We start from the raw sequence: 22499 nt of genomic DNA on the forward strand, positions 1-22499 counted from the left end.
GACATGTCTTGTTTAACATGTTTGTGTGTGTTTGTATCTAGAAGAAGATTATGCTGAACACGTTTTTGGATGTGTTAATGGCAGATCCTCCCCCTCAATGCCTCGTGTGGCTACCGCTCATGCACCGACTTGCTAATGTTGAAAATGGTGAGATTTGGACTTTATTTATATTCACACTTTACATCACCATTGGCATTTCAACATTTAACATAAAAGTTCCTCATTTAATTCTCTAAATTTGAAACATTATCAGTTGACATCATTATTGTGACATAATGCATGCTTTTACCTCTCTGGGCCTCGGAAGAGTTATTTTAATGGAACCATGTTTAAAGAAGAAATGTCTCTTTGATAGAACAACTGATAGACATCTGAAATGTGACAAGGGGCCCCATCTAGATATTGATTTTCAATGGTGGAAGGGAACTAAATACATTTAATCAAGTACTGTACATAAATACAATTTTGAGCTACTTGAATATTTCACTTTTATGCTACTTCATACTTCTACTCCACTACATCTCAGAGGGAAATATTGTACTTTTTACCACATTTATCTGACAGCTGGAGTTACTCTATAGATTAGAATTTTACAAACATATGATCAATTTATAAAATATGATGCTTTGTTATAGATTAAACTATCCAACAGTACATGTATGACATATATAAAGTAGTTCTAATGTGCTCCACCTCCACCAGTGTTCATTAGTAATAATAAGATAGATAGATAGATAGATAGATAGATAGATACAGTAGATCGATAGATAATCATAAAATGGATGTACAAGTGCCTCAAACGGTCTTAAAACTAAGTCTGCAGAGGTTTTTGTTAGTAGTTCTGTAAATAAAGATGTCTCTGCTCTGACAGAAAATCAATGTCTTTGTTGTTTTTTTTATACTGCTCAGTCTTCCATCCAGTGGAATGTTCATATTGCCGGAGCGAGAGCATGATGGGTTTCCGATATCGGTGCCAACAGTGCCATGGCTACCAGCTCTGCCAGAGCTGCTTCTGGCGTGGCCATGCCAATGGTCCCCATAGCAACCAGCACCAGATGAAGGAACACTCATCTTGGGTAAGGCAAAGCCCTGATCACTCTCAATTTTACGTTGTGTTGTTCCCTTTTCAAAACAATCCCAAAGCCAATATCTCTGTCAGAGTGAAATTATTTTACAACATGGCAGACTACTCAGCCGTCTACACATTTCCTGTCAAAGACAGAAAAAGATTTTATGGGCTTTTACTCATTTTTGCAAATTGAGTTGTACTGATTGAATTTGCCGTGTTGCCACATCCCCCAAAAGCTTGATGATTATGTTATAAATTGAAACTAGGGAAGTCATAGGCGCTGCATCCCAAATCCAGTTCCCTTCCCACTCAGTTTTTGCACTGAAGAAAATGACTCAGAAATTGAATAACAAGCCTGAGTGAATTTAACACAGTCTGTAATATGAAAAAAAAAAAACATTTTCTGATATTAATCATGAATGGTGGATGAATCTGTTCTGGATGACTTCCTACTTTTCTGACAAATTGGAGTAAATAATGTCTATGAAACACATCCGGGACATTGTTTACCACATATGACTTGGTTTCCAGTGCTGAAAATCACCTGCAATGTTTGGTTTTGGCATTTTTGGTAGTTCTGATTAGCTGGCAGTATTACTGGCCAATTCCCTTTGTTGCGGCTGCACATACAGAAGCAAGACCATTGCTGTGTCTGCTAGTTCACTATATGTACTCTCCACATTTTCTTGTGAGTCCGTATTATAAGGATACATTTCACTATATGAAGGCAAGGCAATGTTATTCCTTTAACACACTTCAGTATAAGTAAACTCAATGTAATTTACGTTAAACAGTTATGGCGTTTTTCCATTACATGGTACCTGCTCGACTCGCCTCGACTCTACTCGACTCGCCTCACCTCGCCTCGACTCTACTCGCCTCGCCTCGACTCGGCACACTGTGCGTCCGTTTTCCATTGCAGATTTTAGTACCGCCTCAGCGTGGCTGGTCGTATGCCGGCTCGACGCACACACCAGCGCACAAGTATAAACATCAGGCCACTTGAGCTTGTTTTACAGTTCTGCGGAGGCTCCACGCAGAGCTTTCGCCGTAGCCTATGTAATATGTGGCCTGATGTATACATTTGTCAGCTGGTGTGTGCGTCGAGCCAGCATGTGTGTGTGTATGTAGGATACAGCGAAAGCTCTGCCTGGACTGGAGCCTCCGCAGAACTGAAACAAGCGGCGCCGCAGTAAACTGCCGTGACCTAACACAGAACGTGGAAGGTGTGTTGTTGTTGCCAGAAGACACATTTTGTTTCAGAAGAAGCTGGAGGCAGCAACAAAAAACACAGCTGGCTAAACTGTTTAAAAATAGCGGGTTTGTTCAGGACACCCCGTCTGTCGCTTTCACGTCACCTTTTCGGCTCGCCTCAGCTCACTTGGAACCTCGACTGAGGAGGTACAAAAAAAAGTACCTGTTAGCAGGTACCAGGTACTTTTTTTCGTAATGGAAAACCAAAAAAGGCGAGTAGTCGAGGCGAGTCGAGCAGGTACCGTGTAATGGAAAAGCGCCATTACTGTTTTCTTCCTAAATGATGGCACATGCTATGCTACACTGATCATGCTGCCTTAAAGTGCTCATATTATGCTAATTTTCAGGTTCATAATTGCATTTAGAGGTTGTACCAGAATAGGTTTATGTGGATTAATTTTCAGAAAACACCATATATTTGTTGTACTATTTGTTGTACTGCACATTGCTGCAGCTCCTCTTTTCACCCTGTGTGTTGAGCTCTCTGTTTTAGCTACAGAGTGAGACATCTCACTTCTGTACTATCTTTGTTGGGAGTAAGTACTACTAGCTAGTCAGTTGCAGAGCATGAGGGAGTGCCATGCTAACAGCTAGGCGAGCATTATAACATGTGTTACAAAGTGACGCACGTTCGTCAGGGAAGTAAAGGCTGGACTACAATAGAGCTGTTTGGAGCAGTTTGTGAACAGTGTTTTCTCTGGAAAATGGTAAGTCCCTTTGGGGTGGACTTTAGGCTTTTTCACTTTGTAAACCTATAATGTGCACAAAAAGATATATAACACAATAAAGGAAAAAAGCACAATATGAGCACTTTAAGGAACTGGTATCCCAGCTTACCTAAAATTAATTAAGTAGTTTGTGTTTTAGTTTGTTTTTCACCGGAGTGTTAAATTACAAACCTTTTCAGAGACTTTGCTACCCTATCAAGAATGAAATTCTGAAGAGTATGGTCCCTTTTTTGCATGACAACGGGCAGATTTGAAGACATGTGACTTAAAGAGATATTTTGCAGCTCTGTGTCACGGCAGTGTGGACATTGTGTGCAGACATGAACAGTGTGTAGCTTCCCTCCATGTCCCAAGCACAATGAACAAGGAACTCGTAGCTGAGCAGAGCAGCAGATGTCTGCCGAGATCCATCTTAAGCCGCAAGAATGCATCACAGACGTCCGCTGAGATCCGCCATATGACGCAAAGCGATGTCCGACTGATCTCGGCAGACACGGCTGCTCTGAGCTCCGTTCCGTATAGCTGGCGCCACAAAGGGAAGCCAAACACTGCCCACACAAAGATGACACAGAGCTGAATTATAATTGGCAAAGTATCACTTTAAGATAAAATATATACATACATATATAAAAGTAAAGTTACAGTATCATCTATCAAAAACTACTTTATCAATAATGGTAAGGTATGGTTATGCTGCATTTATGTCATATCAGAGTTACCGTAATTGCCAATATTCAACTTGTAAATAGCATTCACATCAATATCCAAGTTAAAATGTATAAAAATGGAAGTTCCTGAATAGGTGATTAAACTCAAAGTTGATGTAAATGCTGTTGTCTTTGCACAGTATTTAAAACCATACACATCAAACTCTCATACAACTGTCTTCAGTTGTCCATATGACATGAACTCAGATGGACACCTTGCGTTGCAGTTTTGGGACCGTAGCACCAAACCTGCATGTGAAGTAGCAGATACCAGCACTTACTGAATATACACAAACTACTGCTGATCCACACTTTTGGCACAGGAAACAAACTGTTGACCCAGTTATGTAAATTACTTTTAAAGCAGCTTAAAACGGTTTCTACTATTCCAGCAAGATTATACAACACACAAGGTGACAGATACTTTGTTTGTCCTGCCCTCCTCACAGAAGTCTCCGGCCAAAAAGCTGAGCCACGCAATCAGTAAATCTCTAGGCTGCGTCCCCATTGGTGAGCCGCCACATCCTGTGTTCCCCGAACAGGCCGAGAGACCACAGGAACTCACCCATACTGTGTAAGTGCCATTCCCAAAGCATTTGTTCCCACTAGCTGTCTTATTAATGAAGGGGAACCCAACTGATTTGTTGATTTACTGCACACCAAGGCCCAGTGTGGCCCAGATCTATAGTGTGTTCTTGTCATGTAACTGCCTCCATCTTTCCATTTCGCTACATAACTGATAGAGTGTCATCTTGCTAAGATGTCAAGCCCATGATTATTTGCTAACGTGGAAATAGTGATATACTACGCAGGTTCAGCCGCTGCTGCCCTTAACAGCACAGTCGTCCTCATCAGTCTGTTGGCAATGAAACGGGGATGATGGTATAAATCTCACACTCCAGGCTTTGAGGCTCCTGGAAATCATTATAGGAAATGCATTATATTCTGCTGCTGTCTAAAACCCTGCATACGATTTTCATAATCATTTCCACCATTGAGATACATCCTCAGAAGTCCACGTCGCTAAGGTCACTTCATATTTTTCTCATCATCCTTACGTCAATACTCTGACCCTTTTGGCCTCCACCAAGACAAAATCTAATAATGTTTTCAGATTTTAAAAAGTGATGTACGCTTTTTGCTTGTTCATGGCATTAATATGATCAAAGGAAATCTCTCAACTTACTTTCAATATTTCTCATGGCACATTTCATAACAAATCCTGCTTCACATTCCAGTCACGACCATGAATCTAAGCTGTCTTTATATGGTTTTGCTTCTGGCAAGTGTCAGTGAGTAAATGATAGTGAGCTACATCATGGGGGAGAAACCAGCTCAGTGAAGACCAAGAAAAATGCATCAATATGATTTCCTGTTTTACTGCGTGATAGATACCATCATCTCAGAATCAGTTCTGACATCCAGGCTCTGCTCACTGGCAGGAGGATTTTTCTGCATTGTGCCCAAAACGTATGCATTTACGAGGAAGTTTACATTTGCATACATTTACAATTCATCACAACGTGGAGAATCAACTGTCGACCTGCATGTTTCCCTCCAACTGAGAGATAAGACGATTGGATTAGCCCGTGCGGTATGGGCTGTGTAGCATGAAATGACATCACACAAGTAGATTAATATTGATTCAAATAAAATTTGTGGCTAAAACTAGTTTGGATTATGGCTCTCCGGTGCCCTTTGCAAGCAGTAATCCATGTCGTCTTTTTGTTTTACGATTTTGATTATTTCAGATGATGAAGGCACAGAGAATATTGAGCTCTGCCCAGTTGGAGCTCTTGGTTATATTGGATTATATAGCACAGAGGCTTTTTATTGTTTTACTCAGAATGATTTTTCCATGAACTGAAGGGTATTGTTTGAGTATTGTATTCTGTTTAAAGATACATAAGTTATTTTCAGTGGTGGAAAGTGACCAAGTACATCAACTCCAATGCTGTATGCAAGTACAATATTGAGTTTTTCCATTTTATAGCATATTTTATATGTTTTATACTACTCCTCTACATTTCAGAAGTAATATTGTAGTTTTTACTCCACTACATTCAGTTAAAAGTTACTAGTTACTTTTCAGATGAATATCTTACATATGATCATTTTATAAAATACAATGTATTGGAAAAGAGTAAACCAGTGGTTTCCCAACCCTTTTCTCTTGTGCAGTGTCTAGTTTGGGCCCTTTGACACATTTCAGACATCTATGAGTTGTTAGCAGCTCCACCAAAGAGACATTTCTCCTTTAAACTTCTCAGAGGGTTTGATTTGACCTATTATTCAACTAATAATTGGTAACATTATCCATTATTTCACAAAAAGCAAAGATTAAAGTAAAGATTAAAGTAAAATTAAATTAAATTGAAATCCTCTCCCCATTAATCATCTTTCAGATTTATCTTGAGTGTTTTCGGAACCATGCGACAAAATTTAAAAGTTTGATAACTTTATATAAAGTAGTTAAAACTAGCTTGACCAGCTACAACAGTAACATGCTAATTACACATTGATGCATCAGTATTGACGGTCTAATAATGAGACATATACAGTGCCATTTTAGGTGGGATCTGTACTTTGTACAGATGCAAAAACAATAATTAATAATTTTTTTTTTTTTTAAAGATATTTTTTTTTGCCATTGAAGGCCTTTATTTGATAGGACAGTTTAGGCATGAAAGGGAAATGAGAGTGGGAATGACATGCAGCAAAGGGCCGCAGGTCAGAATTGAACCTGAGCCTCTGTATATGGGGCGGCGGCTCTACCAGGTGAGCTACCCAGGCACCCCTATTATGTGCTATTTCACATTTCCCACACAGTTTAACACAGGTGATTATCTGACTGAGTACATACCAAAGTTATAGGGCTGAATCTCCTGTTTGTCAGTTTGGGTAGCTAATGTAATGTTTGCCCAATTTTACCACGTTGTCCTGCTGCCTTGATGTTTGGTAATCCTCTCAGAAAGATGCTTGAGATCCTGAAAGCCTGTTCTTGACCAGGTTCAATCCCCTCCGAATGACACAAAACATGGGAAGAAAAAAAAGCATCTTCTCTGATAAGCTAACCATTTTTTTAGCTGGAGAACCATATCACGTTAAATCTGATTATTTTAGTTTGGTTTAACAATATCCCGTGGCTGGTGGACACTGATGTGTTTCATCTCAGGTTGTTCTTCAGAAGGCAGACTTTCAAATGTATGCTGTAGAAGATAATTCATCAACTCAGAATTATATTAATTTCTAAGTTACTCAGTACCACTAAAAAAAAGTATGTGTTGATAATACTTCCATACAATATAACCGTGATATCTCTAAAATGGAAGTCTTTGGATAGAAAGTCCATGAACTTCTTGTCCTTATGTTCACCTTTAAAACTTTAATAGACAAAGTGCATTCTCATGCTCTTGCAGATGGCATTTGGCAAGGATGGTGTGGCACTGTGTGTGTGTGTGTGTGTGTGTGTGTGTGTGTGTGTGTGTGCGTGTGTGTGTGCGTGTGCATTGACTTTTAAGATAATGGATGTGACTGTTGACCCCTGAGACTTGTTTGTTTATCTCTCCATCTCTATTGTATTGTCTTAGTCAGGGAAGGTAGGGCTTGCTATTTACCAAAAGTCCCCGTCTTTGATGATGTCAGAATGTCTATTTTTGGTTTCAGTAGCATTTATGTTTTTATCTGTATGTGGTGATAAAGTAGTGCCTCTCATCAATTGTGCCAAGAAAAGATGTTTTCTAAACCTCATGACCATTCAAATTATGTATTCTTTGGTGACTGCCATTATGAATTTTAGGTCAGATTAAATGCTTCCATATTTAACTGTGCATGTCTTCGAAATGCAGAACAGATTTTATAGGCAAATCATATCCGAAGAAAATGCAATGTGTGTGTTTTATGCACCCATGGCTGTAAATATCCAGACTTTATTATTTATTTATATGGCACATAATTGGAGATTATAACATTTAAATGATTGATACCACTGTTGGAAACAGGGGAAACAGCTAGCCTGGCCCTACCCTAAAGTAACATAATCCACCTACCAGCGCCTCTAAAGCTCACTAATTAAAACGTTATATCTTGTTTGTTTCATCGACAAAAAAGGAGAGTCACTGCACCCGGCCAAGAAACAGTCTGACACATAACCCAAAAAGTTGAACTATTCCTTTAAATCCAACATACCAATTGTGCTGTGAATCTTACTTGTGCACTCTCTGCAGCCACAGGCCATAAGGAAGAGCTGGCACTAATGGAATAATTCTCGCTTCTTAACAGTCAATTTCAGAGAAATTATGGGTGAATACAGTAATTGTCCGCCTATACCATTCCTATGATGATTCCCCTGCTGGCTACAGAAATCTTCTCTCAAACTCATCCCTCAGATAATTAGTCACAGGAAAACTACCAAGCCTCCAATTTTATTCTGAATTGACTTCCTTTTATTGATGATCCATTACAGAGAGAGAAATGTGCTGTTGGTGTTCTAAAAATAGTGCATGCCAGTCCTGATCAATGTCTGTAAAAAGGTGTTATTTTATGTTGTGAACCAGGAAACATACATCTGCGTGGTCTCTCAGGTGTGTGTGTGTGTGTGTGTGTGTGTGTGTGTGTGTGTGTGTGTGAGGCTGACGAAGCGCCTGTGAGTGAGTAATAATGGCAGAATCAGGGTAGAGTGTCAGACTTGATCAAAACTCCTAAACTGAATGGACATGAGTCTCCCAGTTGTCCAACCCCTTGCATCTTTTCCAGACAAAGTGTTTCTATTCTGATACTGTTTTTGAAATATTTACTGGCATCTGAAAGCTAAGACTAACAGCGAGCTGAGCTGTGAATTTTTCCCTCCACTCAAACTGTCAGCGAGATTCTTGAGGATTTGTGTTTTGGAGAGGAGTTATAGGTTTAGGATGCAGTCTGTCTCAGGAACTTTAAATCTGTGATACGGCTTCTTACCTTCAGACTTAGCACCGCTTCTGCAAAAAGACTTTGAGCATCGAAATAGAGTCGAAAATAGGCACCTTACCATACTTTGCATTAATGTGGAACACGCACTATAGTGTCAAATTCTCAGTGCCATGTTTAATGTTTAGCAATTTTCCACTCTCTATATAATCCCCCGAAATCCCTTTACAATTTTAAAATGCCTCCTCTGTTTTTAACATCTTTTTTTATTCTCCGGGTCAAAATTCCATCAATGTCATTAAAATGGAGCGAACAGGCATGCAATTCTCTTTTCTGTGAGCGTAAGCCATTGGGTTTTTATGGCAGAGGCACTGGGAAATAGGAGCACCTTTGCCAGCAGGAGAGGATGCTTCATGTTTACATTTTATTTCTAGCCGGCAATGGACAATTGAAGGCAGCCGTGCATCCGTCGTTTGTCAGAAATAAGGTGAATGAATGTGAGTGTATGAAGCTTTAACTTAATATCCCCCTGTACCCCTGCCAGCTGCCAAGTACAAGTAAAGGGTGGTACATTGTCATTCACTGCACGCAGGTAGCACGAGGCTTAGCGCATTGCAGACTTTGATCTCTTAGTGCCTAAATGTTGTGTCAACTCACTCCCATTTGACCTCTGAGGCACCAGCTGAATTACTGGACTGTGTGTCTTTAATCAGCATTACTTCAGTCAGTGAAGCACGGGGCTGCAGAATGCAGACACTGATGTGAATGAGTTAGGACGCCTGTTAGAATGAATCCAAATCTTAAAGGAAAATACTATTACGTAAGAAGCTACATTTTTTATGTGCCTTACAGTTCCACAGGAGTTATATTGGTGTACTTGAAAAGGACTGATGATTATTTCTAGAAGGATAGCTGTGAAGAGCTTTGACTTACGTAACTCGCTAAAGGTAAGAGGAAGAGTTAAAGGACCAGGGTGTAGGATTTAGGAGGGTTCTACTGGCAGAAATGGAATATAATATAATATTATATATATATATATATATATATATATATATATATATAATGTTTTCATTAGGGTAGAATCACCTAAAAATAAGAACCGTTGTGTTTTTGTTAGCTTAGAATGAGCCCTTCAGGGAACAGGTCCTCTTCTAATGGCCCATAACGGACAAACCAAACCCTAACTCTAGAGGGGGCCTTTCACATTTTCACGTTGAAGTGAAGGCCACCGTAGGTTCTACTACACGCTTGGAAAGGGAGGGGTGAGGGAAGGGGTATTCACTTGGTTGCAATCTGCAACCTCACCGTTAGATGCCGCTAAATCCTACACACTTCTCCTTTAAGATATGTAAATTCAATTAAAGTATAACTGCAGAGGCCAGTTTGTTTTCCTGAAGGAATGAGAGTAGATGTGTGTTTTTTTTAAATAAGTTGCAATTGAGGTACTTTCTCTAATTTCCGGTGTGTATTCATGTTAGAGAGGTGACAAGACATAGTCAGAGCAGAGAGAGAGAGAGAGAGAGAGAGAGAGAGTGAGAGTGAGTGTGTGAGACAGAGAGTGAGAGAGAAATCCACATCGTCATGAAGTCATGTGACCACTGAGTTTCCTTGGAGACAGCAGCAGTGTAGTACATTGAGATGCTCGCTTCCTCAGTTGAGGGCAGATTAGGCATCTGGCAACAGCAGCAGTTGGATGTATTTTGCCAGCCAGGCAGGTGCTTTCTCTCCTAACAGAGGTAAGTGTGATGCCCCCTGTGTCTCCTCTTCTGTCTGCACCTTCAGGGTGCATTATTGTACTGTAATGAGCGTTCAATGAGATGAGGTAGTATTTGTGCACACAGTCTGTCTGTGAAGGAGACTATAAGGCAGCATGTGCAGGTTTGAGTAGTGACAGTCGCTTTTTTTCTTTTTCCTGTTAGTATACTATTGCTTGAAACATAAGAATTGGCAGGATTAAGTTATAATATAATTCATACATTACTTATGTAGGACGGTCCATGGTTGTCTTTTGAATCTTTTAGGTTAGTCCTGAGGGAAATTTAAATGTATATGAACCAATAAGTAATTGCAATGTGTCTTTAAAAAGAACACGCTGTACCCCTATGAGCATCCCCATTATTGCAGGGAATATGTACTTTGGTTTGTGAACAACTAACAAATTATGTTAATGCAATTAGTGATCCAGAAATTATGCAGTTTCTCTTGCTCTTATTTTTAGTAACACAATAATATACAGGAGACTGTGAGTGCTGTTGAGGCACTTTGTGGCACCGTAGCAAAAACAAGCGCTCTCAGTGTCTTGTGCTGATAATAGTATTCTGCACAATGTGAATATAAATAGTTTGATTTTGGTCAAAAATGCTGATTGGACAAATAAGCATAATAGGACACCATGTTGTTCAGTCCTTAGCCTTTTAAGTGATAATGAGTGCTTTAAATAAAACAGTCCATCACAATAGAATCAACTACAGTGAGATACTATGTGCAGATTGAGGAGATGCGACTACAGAGATATGGAAATCAAGTGCTATTTTCTGTGGCGGTTGAAGCGGAGAGCACCTGAGATGTGCAGAGTGATATGCTGATCCGTTAATGAGACTCTGTGGTCCGAGGGTTTGGGCTCCGATGAGCTCAAAGGGCCACCGAATCAGCCGCCAGATGGACCCCATCGCTTTGTTTACTCTCACCAATTACCTCCCACAATGTCACCTTTCCTAGTTTTTCACAGACTTCCAGTTTAATTAGTTTCCTTGTTTGCTGTTGTTGCTCTTGCTGGTGTTAATTAGGTTGAAGCTAATAGCCCTAAAAACATTTAAATTGCTGTTCCCGGAAAAGTCAATTATTTCGCTCCAATTTTAACTAAACTGTAACTCAAGTACAACATGTTGCCTATTTTGTGAACCACAGTAGTTTATTAAAATCCCCCCTGCCTCCCTTTCTTACTCTCCTTTGTACAGTTGGATTAAATTGAAGTCAGGATCGCTGATTCATGATTACTAATAAAATGCAAATGCCCTCTACTCCATTCCCTGGTGACAAGCCCCACAGACCTCTGCAGTGTAGCATTAAAGACCTCTAATCTTGTCTTTTAGTCAGCCGAAACCAGTGGCCAACAACATGAACGACACAATGCTCATGTCCTCTGGGGCACCTACTCCTACCAAAAGGTAAGCACTGCCAGGCGTAAGACACAATGTCTTTTTTTTTTTTTGGGGGGCATTTCTGTCTTTATTGGATAGGAAAGCTGAGATATGAAAGGGGAGAGAGACGGGGAAGACATGCAGGAAAACCATCACAGGTCAGATTCGAACCCTGGACCTTCTGCATCGAGGAATAAACCTCTGTATATGTGCCCCCGCTCTACCAACTGGGCTAAACGGTCACGCACAATGTCTTTTTAAAGATATTATTCTGATTATTCCACAGAATTAGATAATGTATTCTTTAAAGATGACCAATGTTACTTTAAGTTACACACATGCAAAAATAAGTTTAATCCCTCAGAATTCACTCTGTGCTCAGAATAGGTGACAGATTCTCTCTGATCAGTGGAAACAGCAAGAAAAGCGCAGAAAATCAGACTACAGATGTTATTTGTTCCCTCACATTGACACACATTTTTGCATCCGAGCAGCATGCCCTTGTTAGTGTATTTTTAGAGAAAAACTTGTTACGCTGTCATGAAGGATATCTGAGAACTCCTACTTAGAGTGTTGATTTGACAAATAGATTAGGATAGAATTGGAGCCTCACCATGTAAGCAGAAGGCAGGCGAGGGCTCCGTGAAAGCAGCCTAATTGTCTTCTCATTTCAGCCCCTCTCAGTTAAAGGCCACCTCTATTATTATTTGCTCACAGTGGTAATGAACCATTGTGGTTATGAATGATTATGGAGGGCACTCTGAGGCGGATTTAATGTATCTGCACTATGTCCTGCAAGTCTGTTCTGGGTGAACTTTTCCTTTCGTGTACTGTATCTCTCTCCAACATCTTTCCGACAATTAATGATTGCAAGATGGGACTGCTCAGGGACTCAGGACTTGGCCGCAGCGCATTAGAAGGGACGAGACATCACTGTCTGGTGAACAGAAAGAATAGATCAACCCTGATCAGGTGTTTGACTAAAATCCAGACTAAGACTGAGCCGGGCTATCATTCAGTACTACTCCAGGGATCCAGGCAGCTGAAGGACAGCATGCACACTGCAAAAAATGTCCATCACAGCAAAACTAAACCTTAAAATGTGTAATAAAGGGGTGAGGTAACACCAATATTCCCTTACTTCTCTCTTTTATGTTACAAGCATAATTATCTGACCCTGCTGGAAGATTTCCTATCTATATTTAGAAAAGGGAGATGCTAACAATCAATACCATGTTAAGTTTCCTGCAGAGATGAACATTTTGTGCAGTGCAGTCTTGTCTCCGAGGGCTGACAGTATCAACATCAGAGCGGGATTGAAGGAAGCTGACAAGATAGGGACACCCGAGGCGGTGAACAATGCCTTGCATCCAGACCCGTGGAGGTCAGTGGAAGACATAATGTGTCGCAGCATGTACCAGAGCAAGGCGACGCTCTCCTGAGGTTTGTTTCACTGTGGCAGTAATGAAGAAGTCTGATAACCTTTGTCTTGGCATTTTGCTCTGTGAGTCAGAGCTGCTTTGGGAAGATGTCATGCACCGAGGATGCTGTTACCTCGGGGGCGCATAACAACTACAAAGCTGCCATATTTAGGGCAGAAATTGCGCATTAAGCCACCGCGACGCTTCCAAAATAGGTTGTGTTGAGAGAGTCAGTGTGGATTCCGGTAAATAAGGTGTTGAGAGGAGGGAAGAAGCAGGCTTCACTTAGGTTTGGTTGCAGAGAACAGAAGGCCAGTTCCTACCAGCCTCTCACTGTGTCACATTTGGTTTGTAAATATTAATCTATTATTATAATTACCCGGCACTGGCCTGCCTGCTCTCACATGAAGGACTTATGAGTCAAAGATGCTACTGCTGAATAATGCAAAGCTCCTTGTGGCTCTGCCTCAGTTCAAGAGCCTATCCTCTGTTTGGTTGACCCTTTCAGATTCAGAGGAAACATACAAAACACATTCACTAATGTGTGTCAGTACAGAGCTGAAACTGAATGTACACAATGCAAAGTTGTGGCTGTTGTGCTTCCAGCCTCCATCACAGTCTGCTCTCTGATACTGTCAGCTCTGCTGACATGGCATCTGCTCCCTCCCACCTCACTCTCTCTCACAGACAATCGCTCACCACTAGCTCGTCCTCCAAGGGCAAACCGCAATTTATTACCCGTTAGTCATGCAGAACCACGGCGGCAGAAGATAAAATTTAAAAAAAGAAAAAGGCTGTCTTGAGCCTGATGAGTTTTAATTGTGTTAACTGAGAATTGACCAAATAAGAGTCAGTGTGGAAACACAGCAGTTTGTTTCTTTTAGGAGTTGTAATGTAGGATTTATGAACTCCTAAAATATTTAATCTAGTGACACATGCTTAACATAAAAGTTTAGATTAAAACATCCCTTAACATCAAAACAAAGTACGCTAAATACCTCAAATGGAACTAGTCAGGCTTTGCAATAATTCAATATGATCATGTATTGATTTCCAGTGGAATTGTATTGTAATAAAATATGTTGTTATTCTGCCATCAAAACTAATTAATCAAAACTAATGACGCCAAGTAGATTTTAATTTAAAAAAAAAAAAAAAAAAAAAAAAAAAAGGAATTATAGAATGTTTTGTTTTACATGTTTGAAGAGTTTTGTCTGAAATAATGCATAACCGTGGAAGAAAGTGATTTAATTACTGTAAATGTGATTTTGCCTATATTTGGTAACATTAACTTGAAGTCGCCCTATTTAGCATTCATACACAGGAAAAATACATTTCTTTTTTAAAATTATGATTGGAGCTCAATAGAATCATTTTCATGAAAGGTAACATTAGGCCAGGGATTGCTGTGTTAATAAAAGAATGAGTCGGCACCATGACTGAATGAATGCAACTACACTAAACTCTATTAAAGAGATGTGAAATTGTCAAGAAATGGCCGATATCCAAAGCAGTTTATAAGGTCATTATCACAGCTGATATGGAAGGGGGAAATCAGATCTGTGAAACCCCTAACCAATGCAAGATCTCAAGTTACAAGATTTAAATGAGACAGGAAATGAAAGATTTGGAAACTTTAACTATCGAGCTTAGAGGGTGATATTGCGAGATGATTGTCCCTTCTTGTCAATAAGACAGTCCATCCAACTTTGTCATCTATAGAGTAATGATGAGTATGACATTTGTCTTTAGAAACAAAGAAATTGGACATATTATGTATAACATTCTGTAAATATATTGTTATTAATATCAGGATATTGATTTTGACCATCAGTCATATCAACAAGTAAACATCCACCATGAATTCTGCAGGGACAATCAGGCACAACAATATGCATCATCCCTCCAGATGCTCCTCTAAGTTTTGATCTTTAGTTCTATCTGGGAAAAGGTGCCAGTTCAGGAGGGCTTGAAGGCAGTTCAAGCATCTTTGTCCAAAACCTGGAACAGACTATCAGGTGGTGCCAGGAAACTCCCTGATGGAGCAGCTTCTATACTGACGATAGCCCAAAGATCCAGACATGCAGTGCAGCTCAAAAAGACCTCGTTGGGTCACAGCATTTTCTTGAGCCAACCCAAGCAGCTAACCTAATGTTTGTTAATGTATTATTTTAATTTTACAAGAAACCTCTGTCTATGCTTTAGCCTGAGGATAAGACTGTAAATTATTAGAAAGTGCCCCATTTTACAAGACATTTCTTGACAGCGCGGACCAACTGAATGTTTTTTTGAGTAAGATGACACTATCTTGAAACAAGTCGAACAAGTATTTTAAGATATCATCACTGGGCGAAGAAAACCCTTGAAACAAGTGAGGTGGGAGCTGGAGCAGATAAAATTATCTCATCACACTGGCAGCTTTTTTTTTAATCTGCTTTGAAGAAAGATAAGATTTTAATACAAATGTGGATTAAAAGGCTGGTTTGCAGTGTTTTTAGGGCCTGGGTAGTCAAAGCTACAGGGGCCGTGGTTGTTGCAGTGGGTTTGAAGCCAGATTAGATTTAATGGTCTTAATCATCGCTCACTCTCCAGTCAGTTAGCTGGAGCCCAGCACCATTTCAGCTCTCCTTCACTCTTCATTGCAGACCGCCTGCCGTGAAGGGACAGCATATGTCCTGTCATCTGTCCACACCATATGCCACGCCCATGATCATTTATAGTCTCATGCCTTATTTGACATTTCCAGTCAGTGATGAAATGGCCAGAACGGGGATTGGCACAGCCACAAATACATTTGGCATGCTGCATTCTCTCTTAGCCATCTCAGTTCATTGTTATGTCCAATTATCTCAGACTGTCTATCTATCTATCTTGGCTATGTCTAAGCCAAATGTCATATATTAAGGGCACCTTAATTATAAAAGTTTTACATGATCACTTTGACTCTACAAACTTTCCCTTCTACTTACATAAGATCTTTTCACATTGGAGTCAGTGTTGCTGTATATGTGTTGATGTATTTCTCTGTCTATGACTTTGGGCAGTGTCTTGGAGAGTCCCAGCCGTCTAGATGAAGAGCACCGCCTCATCGCTCGATACGCTGCCCGCCTGGCAGCCGAGGCGGGCAACTCCACAGTGAGTGTCTCGCAGGACTGCCCGTGGTGTGCTTCAGTCAACCTGCATTTCACATCTAATGCTTTGACAATTGTGACTGGAGAACTCAAAAATTTAAGCTGCAGTGTAAAGACTACTCACGCTTACATGTCAGACTGTGTAACTATAAGTGCTCTAATTTCCCATCAGTTTTACTTGTCCCATAAGTTTTAAATTAAAAATCATCCGCTGTCAATATCTTGTTGTAGAAACATTTTTGGTGATCATGGTCAACGCTAACCACGGTGACAAATACAACATACGTTTCCTGTGACTGCTTCACAATAAAATCCACCCCGTGTTTCACCAGTTGATGTTTAGCAGCGGCACTAGGAAAGGTTTGCACTAGCAGTAACTTATTACAGCTCTGACAGTGAACAGTAAACATTGAGGCTGATGTCAATTAGATAGGACTGTGCTGGATTACATGCATTTTTCCTGTGACTCCCTCACACGTATGTAGGCAATTTGAATCCAGCGCAGGAATGGTGGGCGGAGTCCACCATTCCTGCACCACCAATTAAAATTACTATATAGAGAGATAATTACAGAATGTGAATACATTAATGGCTAACAAAGAATCAAAAATACAGTTTGATTTCATAAAAATCTTAAGAATTATTACTTCAAAGGCCTTACAAACAATAAATATTAATGACTAAATAAACACCATAAAGGGTCTTTGATAAAAAGTAGAAGGTAGAAGCTTGTGTGCATAAAAAGTTCAGGACAGAAGTTAACTACAACTTCCAGGAACAGTTTGCTTAAGGCAAAAAAGAATCATGTAGAGTTACTTTGGGTTTATTTGGATTTGTACTTTGCATCCCTTTATATTTAGGGATAAAGGAAAGCTTTGGTGAGATGAAATGGCTCCCTGTTTATGCAGAAACATAATAAGTCTCCAGCTGAGTCATTACTGCTCACTATGGTCAGAAGGTAGCTGTTGCTGTTTGACTTTTGTTCTCCCACCATTGTCAATGCCATACTATGCTAATTTTGTTTTTCAGCAACAATGTCCTCCAACAGATCTGGGTTTCAACTTTGATGCCAATAAGCAACAGAGACAGCTGATCGCAGAGCTGGAGAACAAAAACAGGTACAATTTATCATTTAAACACCGTAAACAAATCAGTATGGTTTTACTGATTGGTTGGCTGGCTGGTTTGTAGTGGTGGAGTATTGTTAGCCTAATTAACTTAAGTAGGCTACTGTACTTAAATATAGTTTCTAGGTACCTGTACTGTTAATCTGACAACTATAATTACTAGTTACTTTGCATTTTCAGACTTTACATGCAAAACATACCATACGCTTATAAAACATGATGCATTGCTACAAATTTAAACAAGAGTTGGATGAGAAGATCGATACCACTTTCATATCTGTCCAGTAAATATATGTTGATTAGCTTAGCTTAGCATAAAGACTAGAAACAGGGGGAAACAGCTAGCCAGATTTTTGTCCGAGAGCAATACATCCCAATAAAGTCTTGTCACACTGTGAGGTTGACAGACAACCAGGGGAGTGGAGAAAGGATATTTCCCTAGCTCTACCTCAACCAGCTACATTAAAATGTTGCTCACTTGTTAGTGCGTCAAAAATAATAATAGTAAAACACCGTGAAAGCAGCCATTCTACATGAGTAGCACTTTTCCCTTTGTTAGTGTACACAGAAGCACATTTTGCTAAAAAATAGTTCTGTACTTTTAAATACAATTTAGAATACAGGATTTTTAAATTGTTGTATTACTTCAATTTCAGTAAAGGATCCAATATTTCTGCTGTTTACTGATTAACTAACTCATTGACTAACTCATTCAGGGAGATCCTCCAGGAGATCCAGCGGCTGCGTTTGGAGCACGAGCAGGCCTCTCAGCCGACCCCAGAAAAAGCCCAGCAGAACCCCACACTTCTGACTGAACTGCGGCTCCTCAGGTATCATCTCTGCTAACACCACCACACCGCTTACATAAAGCATCTTCTTCCCAGCAACAGGAAGAAAGAGCCATATATTAAGGAAATCAAGTTGTGCAACGACTTCAGGCCTGTTAATGTAGGCTAGACTCATTCTTCAAGTAGAAATAATGTCCAGCTAATTCAGGAAGGTGTTTTTTGGAATTAGCTTCACCACCAGCAGCAGCAGCAGCAGCAGCAGCGTGGGCATTTATCATGCTGGCAGGACGCAGAGACCCTTGGGTTCACTTCGTGGAAGAGACGCGTTACAGCTCTTGTTGCCCTGAATGACTCCTTGTTTGTCTGGTCTGGCCTACATAATGAATCAGCAGTCAGGTTTATGGTCAACAGTTGTGACAAAGATTTAAATTTGACATTAATTAAATGTTTTATAACAAATGATTGGCTACCATTCAATGCTAGGTCACTGTAAACATGTATAGCAGAACTAGAAATGAGTTTGAATTATACTTCCTCACAGATGCTGCTGCATCTGGTGCAGATCCATTTTTTGCGACACGACTGAAGCGTGGTGTCGCGACGTAATACATCCATGGATGATGCTCCACGCCCCTGACCTGCAGCTGATTGGACAAACGCGTCACGTGGGTCTGGCTGCTCAAGAATTTCTAATCGACTGTCATGGCGGCTCGGACGGAATACGATCTCATATTTTACCAAAATAGTTCACCGAAACGTGTTTCTGAAAACATTTTAAGTGAGAAATAGGCCATGCAGTTGCTGAATCTGTCTTCATTTCAGATTGACAAAGGTCAGTTTGAAAGACTTTCGTCTACTTCCACTGGATAGTCGCGTTGCGTTCAACGGATTTATTTGCATAAAGATGGGCATCGGCCAGCTTTTTTGACGCGCAGCATTTTTTCAAATGCAGCCTTCCCAGGATGCTTTGCGGGCACGTTAAAGTTGCTTGACGTCGCCCATAGGAAAAAAAGGGGAGCGCAGCGCAACAGATGTGTCGCACGGCCAGGTGGATCTGCACTGTTAAGCGTGAATTATACTAGACGCATCCAATTCCAGCCCGATTTATGGCGTGCGAGCAGAGGTCGCGGACGGCTCTTTTTTTTCAGCGGCGCGCGACAAAGCGGAAATGGGAGGCCTTAACGAGTTCGCCGACAACCGGATGCCAGGACTCTCAGAGTGACTGCAAGTCTCTCTTGTAAACTTACTGGGTTAAGATGAGTTCTTATATGGTTAATGAAAGGCTTGATCCGACGAAGTAGGTCATCGAATCAAATCGAAGCATTGACGTCAATGCTGCTGCCAGTTCTGCCATTGTTTACTTTTTTCTTCTTCTTCTAGTCCGTAGAAAGAGCAACATCGGTAGCCTTTGCTCATTAGCGCCACCGCTGTTCAGGAGAAGACTGCAACTATTGTCGCGAGCACCAGCGCGGGTATAAATAGTCACGGCGATTCCATGACGTCACATTTGTACGCGCCAGCTGGGCTGCGTCAAGTGTATAAGAGCCTATATGCGTGTTGTACAGTAGCCGCAGACAAGCTGGCCCGCGCCATCGTGACATCAAAATGACGTAGATTTTATAGTGCGCGAGCAGAGGTCGCGCACCACTTTTTTTTTTCAGCGGCGTGCAACAAAGCAGAAACAGGAAGCATGAACGAGCTCCTGGGCAACCAGATGTCAGGACTCTCAGAGTGACTGCAAGTCTCTCTTAGCCTTTGCTCATTAGCGCCACCTCTGTTCAGGAGAAGCTGAGCTGGGCTGCGGTTACTGTAAAACACGCTTTACTCTTTGGCATGTTAAGAGGATTGTTGTACAGGCATATCATTCTATGTTTTATTTTGAAACAATAATAAAACTGTGAGATACATTTATTCCACTTATTATTTTTCTCAGTTTAATTCAAAGATGTCTAGAAACATTTTTCAGCTCACTGAGCCTGTTTGTGATTCAGGTTTTATACCAGGACATTATCGAGTAGTAATATTGCATCACAGACTGTGCGCTGTGTTGGGAGCCTGGCTGGATGGCTCTGATGTTGCCTTTATTCAGCCCGGAGATACAGAACACAGCAGAGGTGTTTACAGTCTGCAGATGTTTGTGAATTTTTGATAGGTCGACTCCAAACAGAGACGATTGCTACAGCTCTTTGAAGGTTGCAAAATGCAGTTACTCATTGTGAACACCAGAGGGTAATAATAAGCCAGAATCCTTACCTAAAAGATGGCCAGATAATTACTGTCAAACTCAAGTTACCTGCAGAGGCCACTTTGTTCCCTGATACCGGAAATACTGCTCTGCATTGTTAGAGTGGTGATTCTGCTGAGATTGTATTCCTGGAGAATACATGAACATAACGCAATACATAAATAAATAATCAATTGTACTCCTCTCTTGAAACTGTCAGTACTCCAGGTCAACATTTTTGGTTCATACAGAGACATGTTAGTGTCAGGTGCACCACAGTAAATCAGACTTCTGTTAGTCACAAGTTTAAGTATTTATGTTGACCAGTAGGGCAGCTATGTGCAGCTTGCAAATGTTAAATGTGGGGAAAATAAGCCCAAATTTGTTCTCCAATATTGCAGCCATGCTAAGAAAAACCTGTAAAATAGTTATTTGCGGGCCAGATGTAACAGTGAATTAAACAGGTTGGGGCCTTTATGAAATTGTCTTATATGCCAGATCTGGGCCCCTGGTAACTTCGAGACCCCTGCTTTAGTACAGTACTATGGCCTGATGCAAATGAAATATGACTACATACATTCAACATGCAGTGTCTGTGTCTGCAACAGATCCTTGAATTATTGGACCCTAAGGTAAATCTGTAACACACATCTGTAGAAAATCTGGGAAAAATCTACAGGAAATAAAGATATTTGTGAAATAATTTACAGACATGTATCCTCAAACTGCTCACAAAAAAAGGAAATGGATTCCCCAAACAATCAAGGCCCACTGCTTTGTTAAAGTACAGAGATGTTTTTATGAACAGTATGATGTCTACCTGTGCATTGTGTTTTCTTACTGTCCGATCAAAGCAGAACTTCCTCTCTTGTGTATTACTGTATCCCCAAACTCTGTCCTTCTGTGGCAGACACAGGAAGGACGAGCTGGAGAGGCGCATGTCGGCCCTGCAGGAGAGCAGACGGGAGCTGATGGTGCAGCTGGAGGGACTCATGAGGCTGCTAAAGGTAAGACGACCACCTCTTTCAAGAAGAATTAAGTGATAAAAAGGCCTCTGAATCAGTATTGATATCCTATTGTAGGATGGTGCATAAACAGTAAGCCACTGTCCTAAATTAAAATAGCATTTTACAGGTTTTGTCAGTGTTCATATAGTTTACATGATTCGGTTTTAAATCTTGGTGGCATGTTTGATTAAATGAGATGTTGGCATGTTTGATTCTTTAAAACCAAGACATAGCAGTGATCTTAAGTTATGTTAATGTGCCGTATGGTGCATGCAGAAATCCCTTTCTTCTTCTTCTTCTTCTTCTTCTTCTTCTTCCGCTGCTTTAATTCTGTTGCTCTCACTCTTCTTGCTCTCTCTCACTGCTTACCTTTGCTGGCTGATAGGATGAGGAACAGAAGCAGGCTGTAAGTTGCCTTTAATTCAGTTTGCAAGGCTCAATACCTGGCTCTAGTCTCAGCACTTAGTTTAATGTGACTGTGTTCCCCCCTTCACACAGACGTGATTGAAGGAAGTTCTAACAGATTTTAAGAAGGGTGTTAGGAAAGATAATAGGATACCACTCTCTAACTGGGTTACAATGATCTAGTCCTTTTATCCAGGCTACTCCACAACATCCTTGTCAGCACCATTGGGGAGCTAAAACTATAGACTGTGACACAAGCTTTAAAATCTGTTTTCTCAGGTCCATGGTCCAAACAAGTTGAGAGAACTGTGTTTTTCTTAGCCCAAATGTCAGGGACCTGTTCCTTTCATCGGCACTAACAACCTCCCTTCTAATGCCACTGCAGTCTGGCCGGCCATCTGCTGCCTGGCCCCGAGCCATCGACCTGGGGCTGCACCAGTCCCAGAGACACACAGTGATCCTTTCTCTGGGAGATATATCTCACATCTCAGCACAGGCCCCAGTCGCTCACCCACACATGCTTCTCATTACCCCCTCCGTGCAGTAAAGGTGAACTATAGACACACAGCCAGCCAGTATAGGATTTCCAGGTT

The 22499-nt window shown here is 40.7% G+C and overlaps 1 protein-coding gene across 7 annotated transcripts in view; it reads left to right on the forward strand.

Annotated features, from left to right (window-relative positions):
* The window catches only part of dtnbb (dystrobrevin, beta b), a 42531-nt gene that overhangs the window by 11256 nt on the left and 8776 nt on the right, over positions 1-22499 (forward strand). For 3 of the 7 annotated variants that reach the window (XM_035994720.1, XM_035994722.1, XM_031310054.2), the window contains exons 8-16: positions 42-147; positions 910-1076; positions 4208-4332; positions 11756-11830; positions 16269-16359; positions 17385-17473; positions 18199-18312; positions 21405-21501; positions 21887-21907. In XM_035994720.1, the coding sequence (XP_035850613.1) occupies positions 42-147; positions 910-1076; positions 4208-4332; positions 11756-11830; positions 16269-16359; positions 17385-17473; positions 18199-18312; positions 21405-21501; positions 21887-21907 (885 nt within the window). The remainder of the gene's footprint in view (positions 1-41; positions 148-909; positions 1077-4207; positions 4333-11755; positions 11831-16268; positions 16360-17384; positions 17474-18198; positions 18313-21404; positions 21502-21886; positions 21908-22499) is intronic. The other 4 variants (XM_035994721.1, XM_035994723.1, XM_035994724.1 and 1 more) reach the window with 4 other exon arrangements.

Source organism: Sander lucioperca, chromosome 18 (assembly GCF_008315115.2).
Source record: "Sander lucioperca isolate FBNREF2018 chromosome 18, SLUC_FBN_1.2, whole genome shotgun sequence".
NCBI lineage: Eukaryota > Metazoa > Chordata > Actinopteri > Perciformes > Percidae > Sander > Sander lucioperca.